This window comes from Megalobrama amblycephala, linkage group LG18, assembly GCF_018812025.1.
Source record: "Megalobrama amblycephala isolate DHTTF-2021 linkage group LG18, ASM1881202v1, whole genome shotgun sequence".
In the NCBI taxonomy this organism is placed as follows: Eukaryota; Metazoa; Chordata; class Actinopteri; order Cypriniformes; family Xenocyprididae; genus Megalobrama; species Megalobrama amblycephala.
In genome coordinates, this window is record NC_063061.1 from 24,780,091 (window position 1) to 24,798,086 (window position 17,996).

Below are 17,996 nucleotides of genomic sequence, written 5' to 3' on the forward strand. Positions count from 1 at the left end.
TCTGTTACGGCAGCCTCTTGTCATTCATAGAGCTTTGTAAAATCTGTTTCTGAGTGACAGTCATGCTGTGTTACTGTCTCACAGAGTGTGTTAAATGAGGAGCGAATCTCTACTGCCCTCCTGAGGATGACAGGAAGACTCTTAGAAAAAAGGTTCAATGGAGTTTTACATAGAACTGTAGGGTTCTTAAGAACCCTTTATGCCAAAACTGTTTAAGAAATGTCTTAAATCAATGATTACACAATACTTTCATGTTTAACAGGGTATTTCATTTAGTGATAAAGAATGTTTACAAGCTGCTTAATTCGTTAAATTTAATTAAAATTAAAAATGAATGAAAAGAAAAAGAAATCCTTAAAATAGTCCCATGATGGGAACCCCCTAAAAGGTTCTATATATATTAAGCAGCTGACAGAACCCTTTAAGTTTCTATATAGAATCTTTTCTTCTAAGACTGCTTACTGATGTTGTTATTCCCGAGCTGAAATCTGAGATCAACCACACACACTCACAAAATGTATTACTATAATTACCATAAAGCCATCTGGTTATGTAGGACAGACATTAATAAACAGAAATATCATGAATGACTCGATCTGTTTGTTATCTTTATTACTCAACCTTTATGTTAGCACAAATATTGCACAAGATCTGTAAAATGTGCACAAAGATCATTACAAGACATGATACAGCACTGCATCAGTTCATCTGCTAGCCATTAGGAAATATCTCAGTAACTATATATTGGCATAATTTCAAAGAGGTCAGTAAGGCAACACAGTACAGATCATGCAAACAGAGTAGAGTTTTTACAGGAAACAACTATTCAAGAGCAGAAAAATTGCACTCTGACCATATTATGGGCCTGTACATAATCCAAAATTTAAAAGTGCATGTTCTAATTCTATTTAATAGAATTTGTTTCTTAGAAATTTTTTAATTCGCCTTGAATTCTTAAAGGAATAGTTTACATAAAAATGAAAATCCTGTCATTACAAGATCCTAACTTGTATGTGGTTGTTTTTCCCCTTTCATCCAAAACCACACGCACACGGAAATTACATTGTGACCACATGCTGTCAAGCTTCTAAAACGAGTAAGCGCTAAAGGCAAGTAAATCATTTTTGGGTGAATTATTCCTTTAATACATCACTGATGCGCTTGTTGCTAATGTAATATTCTGTTATTATCGATTTAAAAATCAACCTGTTAGAATGCAAAGACTGAAGAGAATCTCAAAAATTTGTCATCACTGCTTGAACACATTACCTGAGTATTGTCGATTGTAAGACTCATTGAATACATTTGGTAAGGAAAATACTGAACGTATCACAATCTAAAGAGTCAAAGTTATATACAGTCATTATTGTCCTGCATTGTGGAACAGCGTTGCTTTTTGTACGTTTCGTCATTCAGGAAACATACAAAAAGAAGAGAGTAAAATTTTTGTTGCTGTCCAAAAAGAAGATCCTTTCCATTTATTACAAGTTTAAAAGACAGAAAACTAATAACCTTTACTTCTTCCTCAATCTATCACATCCATTAAGCATTTATAAAAGATGGACTCTTAATTGGCACCTGTAGGACTGAGTTCCTGAAAAGATACAAACGACAGTAATTTTAACTTTAGCATACATACATTAGTTGTTTTAACATGTTATTATTATATATGTAATAATAAATATAAGTGTAACATAAAATGAATAGTTTTGTATCCCCACAGAAGCTTACCTGGGATAATCTTGATCGCCGTGCCTCTTTCTGCTGATAGTAGGCAGAAATTATACAGTTCCGCCTGCAAATGTCCAAAACATTATATTTCAAAGTTCAATCCTCCGTTCTTTTGTCAGTCATCACACCTACATTTAATTTGAGCTGTACTTGTGGAGTTGAATGGTGCTCTAGTGAAGGCGCCTGCACTGAGCAGACACTTGAATCTGAGAACAGATGCTGTGTACACGGGGTACCTGGACATTGCTCTGCAGCACAAGGGTGGATATGTCATCCTTGCAGTTTTTATCTCATAATCTGATGATTTTCAAATCTGTTACTATACCGTGTAAGTCACTATACATGAAATAGTTTGATGAAGTGCAATAAACTCAAAATTTATTAAAAAAATCTATTATTTTATTGATGATTGTGTATTTAGTGTATATTAAATACATATATGCCTTTAATATATATATATATATATATATATATATATATATATATATATACAGTACAGTCCAAAAGTTTGGAACCACTAAGATTTTTAATGTTTTTAAAAGAAGTTTCGTCTGCTCACCAAGGCTACATTTATTTAATTAAAAATACAGTAAAAAACAGTAATATTGTGAAATATTAAAATTTAAAATAACTGTTTTCTATTTGAATATATTTCACAAAGTAATTTATTCCTGTGATGGCAAAGCTGAATTTTCAGCATCATTACTCCAGTCTTCAGTGTCACATGATCCTTCAGAAATCATTCTAATATGCTGATCTGCTGCTCAAGAAACATTTAATGTGTACAATTGTACAAAATATTTGTGTACAATATTTTTTTTCAGGATTATTTGATGAATAGAAAGTTCAAAAGAACAGTGTTTATCTGAAATCTAATCTTTTGTAACATTATAAATGTCTTTACTGCCACTTTTGATTGATTTAATGCATCCTTGCTGAATAAAAGTATCCATTTCTTTAATTTCTTTTCAAAAAAATAAAAATAAAAATTCTTACTGACCCCAAACTTTTGAACGGTAGTGTATAATGCTACAGAAGCTTTGTATTTCAGATAAATGCTGTTCTTTTGAACTTTCTATTCATCAAGGAATCCTGAAAAAAAAAGTACACAACTGTTTTCAACATTGAAAATAATCATAAATGTTTATTGAGCAGCAAATCAGCATATTAGAATGATTTCTGAAGGATCATGTGACACTGAAGACTGGAGTAACGATGCTGAAAATTCAGCTTTGCATCACAGGAATAAATTACTTTGTAAAATATATTTAAATAGTACACAGTTATTTTAAATTGTAATAATATTTCACAATATTACTGTTTTTTACTGTATTTTTTATTAAATAAATGTAGCCTTGGTGAGCAGACGAAACTTCTTTTAAAAACATTAAAAATCTTAGTGGTTCCAAACTTTTGGACTGTACTATATATATATATATATATATATATATATATATATATATATATATATATATACATACATATATATATTAAAGGCATATATGTATTTATATAAGTTTTTCTCATTCATTTGATCTATTTATTTTATATTTAATATTAATACTACTACTAATAAATTATTATATTAAATATAATCATAATAAATAGATTACAATTATTATAATTTAATAATGACAACAATAATAACAAAATATAAATGGAAGAAAGATGAGAAAGAATTCTAAAGCGTTCTCAAGTGATTTATACAGTAGATCTCATTTAGAAAGCATTTAAAATTGCTGGAAGCCTGGAACTGTGATTTATCTGTTTCAAAATAATGTATCTGCCTAAAGCTGTGCATGTTACAGTCTGTGAAATAGGTTTTCACACTTCTCTCACACCATCCCACATGCATCCCAGTTCGCATACTTATGCACTATTCTATGTCGTTTTGTAGTATAAATAGTGCGAGTAGTGTGTTCACACTGAAAATTCCAAAAAGAAAAGGTGCACTTTAAATAACTGGATGATGCATTTAATTAACCGAAAACACGAAGTGTGGAATGTCGGACACTTCATGCACTCAACTGTCCCAGCTTTCCTTATGTAGCAGATTGGCAGGGACTATCAGACTCTGCTGCTGAATGACAAAATAACCTTACAAAAGTCATACACATGATGGTTGAGTGCATAGAATAAGTGCATAGTGTATAGTGCATCATTTGGGACACAATTATACACTTACTTGCTCTGTAGGCCACCCCCTGGTGGTAGTCCAGGTATCACTGTTGAAGCCAGTACTGTCAGAACTGACAGCAGATCAGGCTCATCACCTCTTGCACTCAGCTCTTCAAATATCTCTGCCAAAGAAACATGCATAACAGTGATTTACAGTAATTCCTCAAGCAGACACTAGATAATTCAGAACATTTAATAAATCCAAGATTTAAAAGGATTATCATCTGTGACATAAGTCATATAAATCTTAAGAGAAACATCAAAAGAAGCCAGATTTAATCAAGATGTTTTACCAGCTACTTTGGACTCCAGAAAGTCCTCCAGCTCAGCCTCCTGGTGCAGTGCTTCAGGTGACAGCTGGGGGGCGCCAGGGAAACAGACTAAAATGATGCTGATGTTATCAAGACTCCCCTGTTAGCAAATACATAAAGAAACGTAAATGTTACATGTGCAATGTGTCCACTATGCGATTTCATCGCTAAACTGAGCAGCGTTGTTTTTCTCTAATGTTTCTTTAGATGTGGCAGGCAGTAGCATGACACTATCAGCCAGTCTTGAGGCTTTTGTTCTAAGCACAACTACCTCATGTTGATGATTAAGTAGATTGGAACTGTTGGCGCTAATGCAGACCTTAACCTTCATTTCTTAGGTATGTTGTCGGTTGTCTATCCCTACATGGCACAATGCTAGGCAGAATGCTGTAATCTCCTAACACCAAGGCTAAAAGTAGTTTATCCCGTTGCAGCTTAGCAGCTGAATACAGCCTCACTTTTAGATGGTGGATGAAAGTGCAGTCCTGACAAAGCAGAGATCTGGCTTACTGTGGAGAGAAAGATGTTGACATTTTCAGGTCGGCACACATCCTTTTCTGCAGCCTAAAGGTCATTCTGTGTTTCTCTTACATAATATAACAGCCTGGCTGAAGTCAGCTGGACATCCCATAGCCAACAGACTTCAGACTTCATATTATAAAATATACTTCATGTTTCCAATCCTAAAATACATTTTGGGTAAATGCAAAATTTATTTTTTATAACAGATTTTGGAAAATATAAATACAGTAGGCTATATATATGACAAATGGATAAACATATGAGGAAATTTAAGCAACTAAAACTTGTATATAATGTATATAAATAAAATGTATATAAATATAAATAAATAAAAATTTGTATAAAATATATCTGAATATATATTTATGAAAGCGTCTTGCCTCTGAGCCTTTGGAGAGCAGTTTGCATATGAAATTATGTATTTTGCAAGAGTTGGTCTATGTATGCAAAGATCCTATGATGTGACAAAACATAAATAAAGCAGTGAAGCTGCCATTTTCTCATCCCTAAGATGTTAGCAACATTGTAAACATCTGTCACTAGTACTCCTGCAGGGGTGTAAGGTAAAATCGAACTTGGGTTGAACCACACAATTGAAATCAGTGTGAACTGCCTAAAAATCTTCCGTTCATACTAACCTTATAGAGGCAGAGGTCGATGACCTGGGAACAGACCTCTCTCAAATCTGTGCAGACACGCAGTCGGCTGTGTATGAAGGCACAGAGCTCTTCATTACTGACAGTGTCCCACACACCATCGCAGGCCAGAACCAGAAACTCATCTGCTGGCGAGCGCTCCACAGCAGACACTTCCGGCTCGGGCGAGACCATCTGTTCTGTGACCGGCCGCCACTCGGCTGCCTTATAACTGAAGTCCCCCAATGCCCGAGAGACTGCCAACGAGCCATTCACGCGCTGCAAAGTCACAGATCCTCCAGCGCTCTCTATCCTCTCCCTCTCGCCAGGGCTGAAGGGCTTATGGTCCTCTGTTGAGAAGGCCACCCGCCCCGCACGGCACAAGACAGCTCGAGAGTCCCCGCAGTTCACAAAGTAGATGTGGTGCGGGGTTATAGCAGTGGAAACGACAGTGGTCCCTCCGCGTTCCCAACCCTCACGGCAGGCCATGGCATGAAGGTGCTTGTCCATGAAAAAAAAGCCCTCCTTGATGCCTTCAGTGACCCTTTCCACATCCGCATCTGCTCGGATCTTGCCTGAGAAGAAAAAGCTCACTAAATAAACAACACAATCTAGTCCACCATTAACTGTGAAAGAACTTTTGGTAACTTAAAACAGGTCATGCTAGGATGTTCACAAAGACGAATCTAAAGGCTTCATTAGTGAAGATTGCAAGGAGCAGCCATTTTGGCCCTGTTTACACATGGTATTTCACGAGTTCACACTTACAATTAATCAGATAGAGTAAAGTAGTATGCGTATTTGCTGTGCTGTCCAAGGAGAGGGCTCAGAGCACAGTATTTTGGCCTGAACCCAGAGTACTCCCCCCATATTTCTGGCTAGGAAAGTAACCAGGCGAGTATGAGGAGACGGGGTGATGGAGGGATGCTGAAAACTGTCTAGGAACATATATATATATATATATAGGCCTCCACTCATGCTGATTGGGTAGACATATTGATTGCTGATTGCTGGTTGGAATGACGTGATGATTGGATAGATCATTTGAACGTGTTCCTCCCGAAATTTTAATAAAACATCTTTAAAATGCATTTTGGTCAATCGGATCACAAGTGGACGATGCTATAAAAGGTGTAAATGGGGTCTAAAACGTTTTGAGCTTGTCCACTTTCGACCACTTCCAAAGGTAGTTGAAGACGCATTTGACCAGATTTCTTTTGTACTGTAGACGTTCAATGTGGTTGAATGTGTTAGAACAGCTACAAAAGACCGCCTATTCTCCGCCTAACATGTAAACATTGTGGGAAGGTTCCCTAGACTGACAGGATTTAAACTTTGTTGGCTGAAGACCCAAGTTTGGTTTGAAGACGGAAAATGTACCAAGCACAATGCTCAGCCTTCTTGTAACTATCAGAGCAGAAATGAAAGCTGATGCTCCCCGTATGTTTCTCAGTTGTCTCCGTGCGTGTTCATAGGTAAATTGCTTGTGTCTATTTCATCCATTAGATTGAAAGATCTGAAAAAAACCCCCCACACATTTACCCATACATAGACCCTCCCCTTGAAGAAATCAGGACAGAAGTGGTTGAAAGTGGACAAAAAAGACGAATTAAAATACCAGGTGTAAACGGGTATGTGTCTCAACCAAAATCTTAATAATATGTGTACACAGGGCCTTTGTGACTTCTAATTGCTTTTCCTACATTAGGAACATGTTGTACAGTAACTAGTCAGATCATAGCTTAAGTAATGATGTTGATGCGGCTTTGGATGTACAGTAGGTCAACAAATTAATCTAATCTGAGGAGATCTTCTTAATATATAGGATATATTCTAAAGAGATCAACAATATCACCCAAATGGAAATTGTTTCTCTACAAAATCCTCTCATTCGTTATGTTTGTTGTGCTCTCAAATAACCGATGGTGTACTTACATCAGTACCTATCATAAACCAGAGATACAAGAAGTCCTTCCATTTTTGTTGGACAGATTATCACTTACCTGTGCCTAGGATGTGGTCAAGCAGGTTTCGGGAGCAGTGTTGGGCCACCGCGCTGCCTGCGTGTCCATCAAACACTGCGAAGAAGCCCCAATTGGACAGTTCCCCTCCCAGCTGAGGGAAGCAGTTGTGGAAATCCTCCATGTGGGCCCTCCAACCTTGCATGCTGGCCAGGGCGTAGGTAAGTCCCCAGGAGGCACAGCCCTCTTGCATGTGCTTGTCCAGAACCGGTCGATCTAAGTAGGGGCTAGGGATGACCCCTTCCTCCTCTACTCCCTCTTCGCCTTCGGACAGCTCCCCTGCACCTCCCCCTCGCCCCCCTTTAAAAAAGGAGGTGACCCTTTTCTCGGTTTCCTTCACTAGCTGCCTTACAAAAGCAGGCATTTCCACGCTTCCTTTCTTGGATGTCCTCATGGTGTCTTTTTTTTCGCACTCGTTTGAATCGGTTCACGGCCTCCACCCAGTGCTGTAGCTCGCTGGCTTTGGTTTGGCTGTGTGCAGCCTTGCTGATCAGGGCCTTCACAGCATTATCTCCCAAGAGGCTGAATCTGCACCTTCAAGCATCCTTAAATGATCCACTGCAGAATGGTTGATTTTCCCTTCTGTCACTCTACCCATTGCTAGACATCTCACTATGAATTAATCTATCTGTAGTCATAGTTGCTCTTTCCAATTTGATCCACTTTTGTTGCCTTCCTCCTCTGTATGTCAGTGATATTCTCTCTCTCTAAGCTTTCTCTCTGTCTGAGCCCGTTATTTTCCTGTCATCACTCTGATTGGCTGAGCTATTTCTGTACACCAATCATCTCACAGTGTCCTCCCTCTTGTTGTACACATCAACATGCAATCCTTTTCAGAGTGGCTCTCTCTTTCACATGTTCAGTGCTTCTCTCCCTCCCTCCCTTGGCTTCTCCTCTTGAACTCCCTCTGTTAATCATCTGTGCTGAACATTTGATAATTTTGGATTACCTAACAGGCACAGATTAATGTGCATAACAGATTTTCACAGTAGCCCAGTAAGAGAGAGAGAGAGAGAGAGAGAGAGAGAGAGAGAGAGAGAGACAGTAAACTGTTTTCAAAAATGTTATGTGGGGTAGATTCAGTGATTCATATTAAAGAACGTGGTTCGCCTTGAGCAGAGTTCATGAATGGCACATTCAAATAAGAACTGGAGAGACTCTAATAAGGGTTGATTTGGACAGATTAGTGGATTATGTAAATCAAAAACAAATTCATACACAATATTACATAACAGACTATTTTTGTCTTTGTAACTCTTCTTGTGTGTCCATGGAATGACGCAAACAAAAACGTCTCATGAATAACAGTGTTTGACAGCGGAACGATCATTGCATTAGCTGCAGGTAGTACTGACTCATCTGCTGGTCAAGCAACCTGAAAAAAAAGGATTTTTTTTGGGATTTTTAATATTTTAAAACAACAAGCACTTATGACATACAATGAAGAAATAATAATAATAATACTGTAATAATAATAATAATATCAATAACAGCAGTAGTAGTGGTTATAAAGTAAATTTAATAATCAAAATGTTATACAGTGGGTACGGAAAGTATTCAGACCCCCTTACATTTTTCACTCTTTGTTATATTGCAGCCATTTGCTAAAGTCATTTAAATTTATTTTTTTCCTCATTAATGTACACACAGCACCCCATATTAACAGAAAAACAGAGAATTGTTGACATTTTTGCAGATTTATTAAAAAAGAAAAACTGAAATATAACATGGTCCTAAGTATTCAGACCCTTTGCTGTGACACTCATATATTTAACTCCGGTGCTGTCCATTTCTTCTGATCATCCTTGAGATGGTTCTACACCTTCATTTGAGTCCAGCTGTGTTTGATTATACTGATTGGACTTGATTAGGAAAGCCACACACCTGTCTATATAAGACCTTACAGCTCACAGTGCATGTCAGAGCAAATGATAATCATGAGGTCAAAGTAACTGCCTGAAGAGCTCAGAGACAGAACAAGGCACAGATCTGGCCAAGGTTACAAAAAAATTTCTGCTGCACTTAAGGTTCCTAAGAGCACAGTGGCCTCCATAATCCTTAAATGGAAGACGTTTGGGACGACCAGAACCCTTCCTAGAGCTGGCCGTCCGGCCAAACTGAGCTATCGGGGGAGAAGAGCCTTGGTGAGAGAGGTAAAGAAGAACCCAAAGATCACTGTGGCTGAGCTCCAGAGATGCAGTCGGGAGATGGGAGAAAGTTGTAGAAAGTCAACCATCACTGCAGCCCTCCACCAGTCGGGGCTTTATGGCAGAGTGGCCCGACGGAAGACACATGAAAGCCTGCATGGAGTTTGCCAAGATGGTGAGAAATAAGATTCTCTGGTCTGATGAGACCAAGATAGAACTTTTTGGCCTTAATTCTAAGCGGTATGTGTGGAGAAAACCAGGCACTGCTCATCACCTGTCCAATACAGTCCCAACAGTGAAGCATGGTGGTGGCAGCATCATGCTGTGGGGGTGTTTTTCAGCTGCAGGGACAGGACGACTGGTTGCAATCGAGGGAAAGATGAATGTGGCCAAGTACAGGGATATCCTGGACGAAAACCTTCTCCAGAGTGCTCAGGACCTCAGACTGGGCCGAAGGTTTCCCTTCCAACAAGACAATGACCCTAAGCACACAGCTAAAATAACGAAGGAGTGGCTTCACAACAACTCTGTGACTGTTCTTGAATGGCCCAGCCAGAGCCCTGACTTAAACCCAATTGAGCATCTCTGGAGAGACCTAAAAATGGCTGTCCACCAACGTTTACCATCCAACCTGACAGAATTGGAGAGGATCTGCAAGGAGGAATGGCAGAGGATCCCCAAATCCAGGTGTGAAAAACTTGTTGCATCTTTCCCAAAAAGACTCATGGCTGTATTAGATCAAAAGGGTGCTTCTACTAAATACTGAGCAAAGGGTCTGAATACTTAGGACCATGTGATATTTCAGTTTTTCTTTTTTAATCCGCAAAAATTTTTCTGTCAATATAGGGTGCTGTGTGTACATTAATAAGGAAAAAAAAAATGAACTTAAATGATTTTAGCAAATGGCTGCAATATAACAAAGAGTGAAAAATATAAGGGGGTCTGAATACTTTCCGTACCCATTGTATATGATCATTATCACAATTTTCATATATTATTATAATTGTTATTATAAAAATTAAATATAATTTCAAATAAATTAATGTTATATATTTTATATATAAATATAATTATATAATAAATATAAATATAGAATATAATATAAAATAGAATGTTTTTTATATATAATAATATTTATATATTTTAATATTAATAAATAAAATTGTATACACACATTGTGTTTTCATATGTGACATTCCATAGACACAATGATTTTTATGCTGTACAAACTGTATATTCTATTCCCTAAATCTACCCCTAAACCTACCAATCATTTTTAGATATTTAAAAACATCACTTGATTTATAAGCTGTTTTCCTCATGGGGACCAAAAATGGCCCCACAAGGACAAGGATAACATCCCCATAACGTAGGGTATACCTGATGCACACGCACGCACACACACACACACACACACACACACACACACACACACAGGTTTGTTTTTGTGCATTGTGGGGACATTCCATAGGCGTAATGGTTTTTATACTGTACAAACTGTACATTCTATCCCCCTACCCCTAAACCTACCCATCACAGAATACTGTCAGTATTTGTACATTTTTAATAAAACATTGTTTAGTATGTTTTTAAAGCTATTTTAAATATAAGGACTCATGAAATGTCCTCATATTTCATGTTTAAGTCATAATACCAGTGTAATACCTATGTCATTATACAAATATGTGTCCTCATAAATCACAAAAACGCGCGCACACACACAATCATAATCATCATCTTCACACAACATCTTCAGTTGGGTGTTAAAGGCCAGCACTTTTGTCAGCATGTGAGAAGATAAAGCGCAGCACTCCCTGAGCAATGCCTGAGTAATTTGTCTGTATCTAAGGTTATCCATTTCCCATGAGATGAAGTCTTGTCTACACACAGACATTTGCTGACGTCTCAGGTTCCTTAAGCTCCGGACAGCCCATGAGGGTGCATAGCTTTGCATGTGTGTGTTTGTTAAGATGGAGTGTCCAAGTGGTTGAGATATTATTAGGTCAGACCAACCCCTTCCTGCTGACAACGCTAGGATGGCCAAAAAAAGCCCAGAGGGTTCGTGGAGTGCTGGGAGGAGAGGGGGTTTGGTGTGGAAGCAAGAGAAATGGCCAGCAAAGGTGAGAGTCTTCCGCAAAACTGAACAGCACTGGGATCGAGGTCTCCTGAGCTAGATTGTTTAATGTGTAATGTGCTGGCATGTGAATAGCAGGTTGTAACTAAGGGAGGTGTGTGTGTTGGGGGGTGGGGGGCTGTTTGGATCAGTTGAGTGGTTTACACTAGAGGTAATACTGCTGATTAGTCAGCACATCACACAGGACTTCTCAATGGGAGCTTGGCAGGCTGATGGGAATCTGATGGATGGACTGCCTTCAGGACCGGACTGATGCATGACTCTAGGATTTTGAGGCAGAGGGAGAAAAGGAAACATTGATGTCTGAATGAAGGAGGTGAGACCTCTCAGTCTTATTTTGGCAGTGCTGGCATACGTCTCCCCAGAGAGATTCAATCTGACCCGGCCATGTTAGGCTGCAATAAAGTGCATTAGCAGGAGTGAATGCCTCGTGGAAGATTTTTTTTTTTTTTTTTTTTTTTTTTTTTAGAAAAGATTTCAGAGGGTTTGGATTGATCTTATAAAGGCTCATTCAGCTTTGCACCACTGTGTGCCACAGCACAGATTTGCACCTGCATTTGAAGGATCATCAGAATCAACAGCTGTTGGGGTCTGTTGGCTTCACAGAGGAAAGGCGTGTAAACGCACACTGCCATTAGCTGTTCCACTCTGTTTGTGTCCATGTACTCTCTCTGACACAAGGGCTTTTTGTCCATTAATGTCATATGTTTGTCTCAGAGATTAGAATTTGCAGTAATTTATTGCAGTTGTACAAAATAACGTACAAATAAGTGATAGATGAGCTCATGGACAACTGGACAGTGGAAGATTCTTTGCTTTGGATTCAAATTAGTCTGTTCACATGCAGAAAAAATTGAATGCATTTACAGACTTGACATGTTTGGCACAGCCTGGGGTGTATGACGCGATCAAGCCTTGTTGGACAATAACGTGGTTTCATCAAGTGCTTCTGGCTGAGTTGGCCTTGATCACATGTCTGTTTGTCATAATAATCAATGCTAAATGAAAATGACAGCCTTTTTTTTTTTTTTTTTTTTAAATTGTAGTCAAGTCCTTGACAACATTAAGGCACTCCTGTGGTTCTATGAACGGTTTAATTCCACCTTTTCTTCTTTTTGTCCTTTTGTAGTGTTGTTTTCATATTCCACTGAGCCTTGTTTATCCTTAAATTGTGCTGTTTGAGAGCTTTTACACTGCTTCACATTGCCAGAAACAGTTCATAACAACAACAACACTAAAGGACTGTTAATGTTTAGCCTGACAGAGTATATTTTTAATATATGTTTTTTGGATACTCAATGCGTACTCTACCCATCCCATTAATGGTTGATCAGTCATTTACACAAATAAAGTTTGATACTTTAGTGTCTGAATGACACTACAATGATAATACTGGTAATGATCACGTTGCAATTTCATTATATTAAATACATCCAAATCACAACTATTTCACACTGTCAACAAATGTTGTTGACAGTAATACAGATGACCACTCACTGCTAAAGCTTCCTGCTAGCAAATTTAAAAAAAAAGGTTACAGATGATTAGCCTATGTATTCACATATGGTGTCAGTTTTGGCATATTATATTTTCTCTCCTTATTACACATTAGGGGGAAAAAAGGGAGAGAGAAACTTGTCTTATTGACAAAGAGAGATGATTCAGCTTCCTATGTATGATGCCATTTCCATTATTTGACATAGGCTGACTTTTTGTCTTTTAAATTAAAGGCACAATATGTAATTTTCACCGCTAGAGGTTGCTTATTCAAAACAATGAGCACGAGTGGAATTATGGGAGTTACGTCATCTCGACCTCAACAGCTGATGGAAAGCAATCCGATGGACTTGGGCAGAAATCACGTAACGTATTAAAGTTTTATTAATGTTGCTGTGGTATGAAGCAAGGCGGGCCGAGAGCCGTGGGAGTCCAGCTGAGCTTTTATTATGTTTATGCTGCAGTCAGCTGTTCCACTCTTTTCGTTGCATATGTGGGGTAACACAATGCTGTTTTACATGGTTAAAATGGTACAATCATACTAAATATGTTTGATTGTGTTGAAGGTTATGTTATGTTACTCTGTGCGTTGGCTCTGTGGCTGGTATAAGAGACTTGTTGCACTTTGCAGTAACGCGGATATGACGTAATTGACAAGTGACAAAATGACACGGTCCATGTCCTGGTTAAAATAGCTGATTTTCTCTGGATTTTAACATTGTTGGAAACGATTGGGATAATGTAAGTCAACAAAATATATAACATTAGTGGTTTTTGGACTGTTTAATCTAAAAATCTTACATATTGTGCTTTTAAACGCACTACTAAATTTAAAAGCCCAGAATGAACTATAGCCCAATTTGCTTACTCTCTTCTCTGCAAAAATGTCTTAATAATTTGGTTTAAATTTAGAAGAGAAAAGACACAGTTCTGAAAATAGCGAATTTATTTCAATTTTTATAAAGTTATTCATTCTAAAGTGACTTCATTCAACTAAAGTTTGTGGAATGACTCAAAGAATGGATGAAAATCTGTAATTTGATAGTCTGTGCAAACATGCACATCTGACCACCCAAATACTCCACCACACATCCCCCCTGCATCCCTTTTTGAGGTCGACTTCAAAGCAGTGCTGCATGGTCTTTCCATTTCTCTCTCGGTCGCTTTTTCTCTGTCTTTCCATCTTTCTGCCTGGCTATGCCTCTTTATGTTTATTTCCCTGACGTTCCACACATTCATTTTTCTTGCCCTCTCTAGTGTTGGATCTGTTATACTGGCGAGATGTGGGGACCACCGGGCTGGTGTTTACAGGTTTGGTTGTGGGTTTGGCTTGTTTGTTCCAGCTCAGTGCCATCACGATCCTGTCCAACCTCGGATTGGGTATTATGGCCTTCACCCTCCCTGTACGCTTTCTTTACAAAGCTATGGCGCTTGTCCGCCTCGGTGATGGATCGCATCCCTTCCAGTGAGTATGCTGTAAAACAATAACAGTTTCTACACAGCCATAACCCCAAAGGAATAACTGACACTGCTATTTACTATAGTGTAATTGGAATATAGCAAAGGTCTCTCTCATGTCACTCCATGTCTGTGTTTACGCGATTGAGTTGAGTTCAAAAGCATTGATTGATTAAACAACAAAACAAGTGACGCCTTTTTGTGTCATTGAATCATTCACTCAAACGATTTGTTAAAAAAACTGATTCAATGAAGAAACGAAATTGTACTGTGCAACCACCTACTGTGTGTTGCTTGGAGACGGATAACAGTATTCATTTTAGAGATTTGTTCAATTGTTTGCGAATAGTTTTTTCCCCGCATGTCATGTGCAGGGCTCAGAGAATTCAGCTTTGAATTCGTTTGGAACTATTTTCATTGGTGAAGCAAAAATACACAAAGTAATTGTTGTCTTAAATGTCAACTACTCAGCATTAAATGATGAATTGATGAGTTCACTCTGATATAGTCCATATCAAGTTGTTTAAAATATTAATTTTTGAGATGCATAACAGAGGAGCAGATTTAAAACAAATATTGAACGGCAGGATTTTTTGGCAGGAGCTTGACGGAGAGAAAAGCAACTCATAAGTCGGATTAATACATGTAATCTTTCTCAGCTGGTTCACTTTTCTTTATTAAAAAGGTCATATTTGGATGAGGACCGCACGCTGACAGATGAGGACACAGTTCGCATGGCGGAACAAATCGTTCTGCTGATTGCTACGGCTGTCACCGAGCTGAAGAGGCTGTTCTTCATCGATAGCATCATGGACTCAGTGAAGGTCTCTCACGCATCTTAAATATCTCACCTCAGCTAGACTGAGCAATTTTTATGCTTTTACTGCAATTTATGACCTACTTTCACTACATCAGGGGACACTGCTGGCTTACATAATTAGTCCTGATACAAACTATTACCATGTGCTTTCATTCCCAAAGGCAAAGATGCTGGGAGAATAAGCCCATGTGAAAGTAAAGAAATTCATATTTGAAAAAAACCTGACCTTTATTATTATAAGAACATAAAGTTCCTGTAACTCGTCTGGTCCAGCAAAGCACTAGCAATGATTTCAATTCAGGGAATACTGAAAAAAAAAAAATATATATAGGCTACCTTCATTGCACTGTTAATCTCTTCAGATAAAAGCATCTTGCAAATGAATACATGTAAATCTAAAGTATAACCATTCAAAATGAAATATAATGCTTTTATCTGAATGATTGTATTTTATTTGTTTGTGTAGTTTGTTGTGTTCCTGTATTTGTTGACCTATGTGGGGGTCCAAGCTAATGGTCTCACGCTGGTGATGACCGGTAAGGATATCCTGCTGAGATTTGTAAAGCAAATCACGGCTGAAACTATTTTTTGACCTAATATCAGTCACTAAGCAATTGAATTCTAAGCAATTGTGTTGATGTTACGTGGCGTTAATGTAATCCTTTCACTTCTGAACAGGTGTGATATGTGCCTTCTCTCTGCCACTGTTATACAGACTTCAACAGGTAAGTGCATCAGTTGGATTTTACACAGAGACCAAGGCTTGAAAATGCCTTAAAGTGTTCTTTGTGACATCTATGGTTCCGTGAAAAACCTTTAACATCCATGTAAACTTTCCATTCCACAAAAGGTTCTTTATAGTGGAAATAAGGCTCTTTAGATTTTGAAAATGTTCTTTGCACTAAGAAAAAAAACAAAAAAAAAAAACTGTAAGAACTGTTTACTAAAGGGTTCTATGGCATTGCCGCTAAAACACCCTTTTGGGGTTTAGGTTAAAAAAATAAGTGTTTAGAAACTGGATGTGTGATTTATCTCATTTTCCTAATCAGAAATGCACTTATTATTAGATCTCGATAATTTATGCACATAGTTTCACACCATAGGCTATATATCAAACTTGACACTTATGTTTTATTTTCATTTTTGACAGGAGAGGATCGACAAGATTGTTAAAGCAATCAAAAAACTTGTGGAAAAAATCACCGAAATGTAAGTCTTCACCTCAAAGTGAGCCAGAAAACACTATCAAGCAGCTTAAATTTAAATTATTCCAAATATTTAAATTCTCCTGGCAAAGAAAAAAACTCAAACCACACATTCATTATGACTTTAATGAACTAAACCCACCATGGTTTATTTTCTTGAATTTATCATGTTCTCTGTGCCACTTCTTTTACATTTTTCTTTTCTAGAGTTGATCTTGTGGTTTCGCTGGCCAAACCTCCCCCAGCCCCAGCGCCTTCCCCTGCCCCCACACCAAAACTTAAACAGAAGACTAAATGAAGAGGAGGGAGAGAGAAATGGGGGCGAGGAGCAGAAAAGTGGAGTACACTGAACAAACAAAGTCTTACGGTGCAGCTGCAGCCCCTTGTGTTAGACAGGGTCGAGGACTGGGGGTTATGAACGAGCATTATGTTTTACAGTATGTTTCTCTTAGGATTAATTCACTTCAGAATTAAAATTTCCTGATAATTTACTCATCCCCATGTCATTCAAGTTGTTTATGTCTTTCTTTCTTCAGTCAAAAAGAAATTAAGGATTTTGAGGAAATCATTCCAGGATTTTCTCCATATAGTGGACTTCAACAGGGTTCAATGGGTTGAAGGTCCAAATTGCAGTTTCAATGCAACTTCAACGGGCTCTACACGATCCAGGCAGAGGAATAAGGTTCTTACCTAGCGAAATGATCGGCCATTTTCTAAATAAAATAAAATTCTATATACATTTAAATCAAAAATTGCACTGCTCTGCGATGTGCCACACATATAATATATAATATTTAAGCATTACTTAATCACGATGAAAAAGGTCACTGTCTGTCATTGTCTGTCAAAAGGGTCATAAAGATTCTATCATAATCTATTATTACCCATCATTTTATTATTCATATTTTAATGATAATAAGCTATTTACTTGGCTATGTTTTTGTTCACATTTTCAATTTTATTCACGGATTAATAACAGGACAAGCAGGCTAGATTATGCATATTTATGAAGAGAAAGTTGAACAGAGATTGTGGGTCACTTTTCAGGTTTCATCATGATATTTGTCCAATACATCACAATAAGCTTAATGTGCTTAAGTCTCAGATTTCAAATTCTGTCAATTTTATCACAAAATTCAAACAATAAATACCCTTTTGGCACTCTTTATGTGGATGAGAGATCACTTTAGTGGCTCAGTTCAAACGAGCAGAGCCAAAGTGAACATGAACATCCCTTCCTCTTTACTACGTTTCAGTACGAAATAAACATGAATGAACATAAGAAATATGTTGAAAGATATAGTACAACTTACCCGTACTTATCTGTATCATGTCTC

General features: G+C 37.8%; 2 protein-coding genes across 2 annotated transcripts; one reads left to right on the forward strand and one right to left on the reverse strand.

Moving 5' to 3' along the window:
* Positions 1-595: 595 nt before the first annotated feature.
* ppm1nb (protein phosphatase, Mg2+/Mn2+ dependent, 1Nb (putative)) lies at positions 596-8,774 on the reverse strand. The gene is made up of 6 exons (XM_048167009.1): positions 7,381-8,774; positions 5,381-5,952; positions 4,203-4,320; positions 3,917-4,031; positions 1,732-1,795; positions 596-1,594 (listed from the first exon to the last, which is right to left on the reverse strand). The coding sequence occupies exons 1-6, from the start codon at positions 7,790-7,792 to the stop codon at positions 1,568-1,570; spliced, it is 1,308 nt and encodes a 435-aa protein (XP_048022966.1). The 5' UTR covers positions 7,793-8,774; the 3' UTR covers positions 596-1,567.
* Positions 8,775-11,569: 2,795 nt separating this feature from the next.
* rtn2b (reticulon 2b) lies at positions 11,570-17,154 on the forward strand. The gene is made up of 7 exons (XM_048167182.1): positions 11,570-11,665; positions 14,434-14,641; positions 15,320-15,458; positions 15,921-15,990; positions 16,133-16,179; positions 16,605-16,663; positions 16,867-17,154. Exons 1-7 carry the CDS (start codon positions 11,653-11,655, stop codon positions 16,955-16,957), a joined length of 627 nt encoding a protein of 208 aa, XP_048023139.1. The 5' UTR covers positions 11,570-11,652; the 3' UTR covers positions 16,958-17,154.
* The last annotated feature ends 842 nt before the right edge of the window (positions 17,155-17,996 follow it).

Bases quoted from the DNA above. Each gene is read 5' to 3' on its own strand.
- ppm1nb (XM_048167009.1), bottom strand. From the start codon at position 7,792: ATGAGGACATCCAAGAAAGGAAGCGTGGAAATGCCTGCTTTTGTAAGG. The intron at 4,321-5,380 runs GTTAGTATGAAC...ATTTGCTAACAG, and splicing joins TCGACCTCTGCCTCTATAAG to GGGAGTCTTGATAACATCAG. The intron at 1,796-3,916 runs GTAAGTGTATAA...GGACATTTGCAG, and splicing joins GGGGGTGGCCTACAGAGCAA to GCGGAACTGTATAATTTCTG.
- rtn2b (XM_048167182.1), top strand. The intron at 14,642-15,319 runs GTGAGTATGCTG...TTTATTAAAAAG, and splicing joins GATGGATCGCATCCCTTCCA to GTCATATTTGGATGAGGACC. The intron at 16,664-16,866 runs GTAAGTCTTCAC...TTTCTTTTCTAG, and splicing joins GTGGAAAAAATCACCGAAAT to AGTTGATCTTGTGGTTTCGC.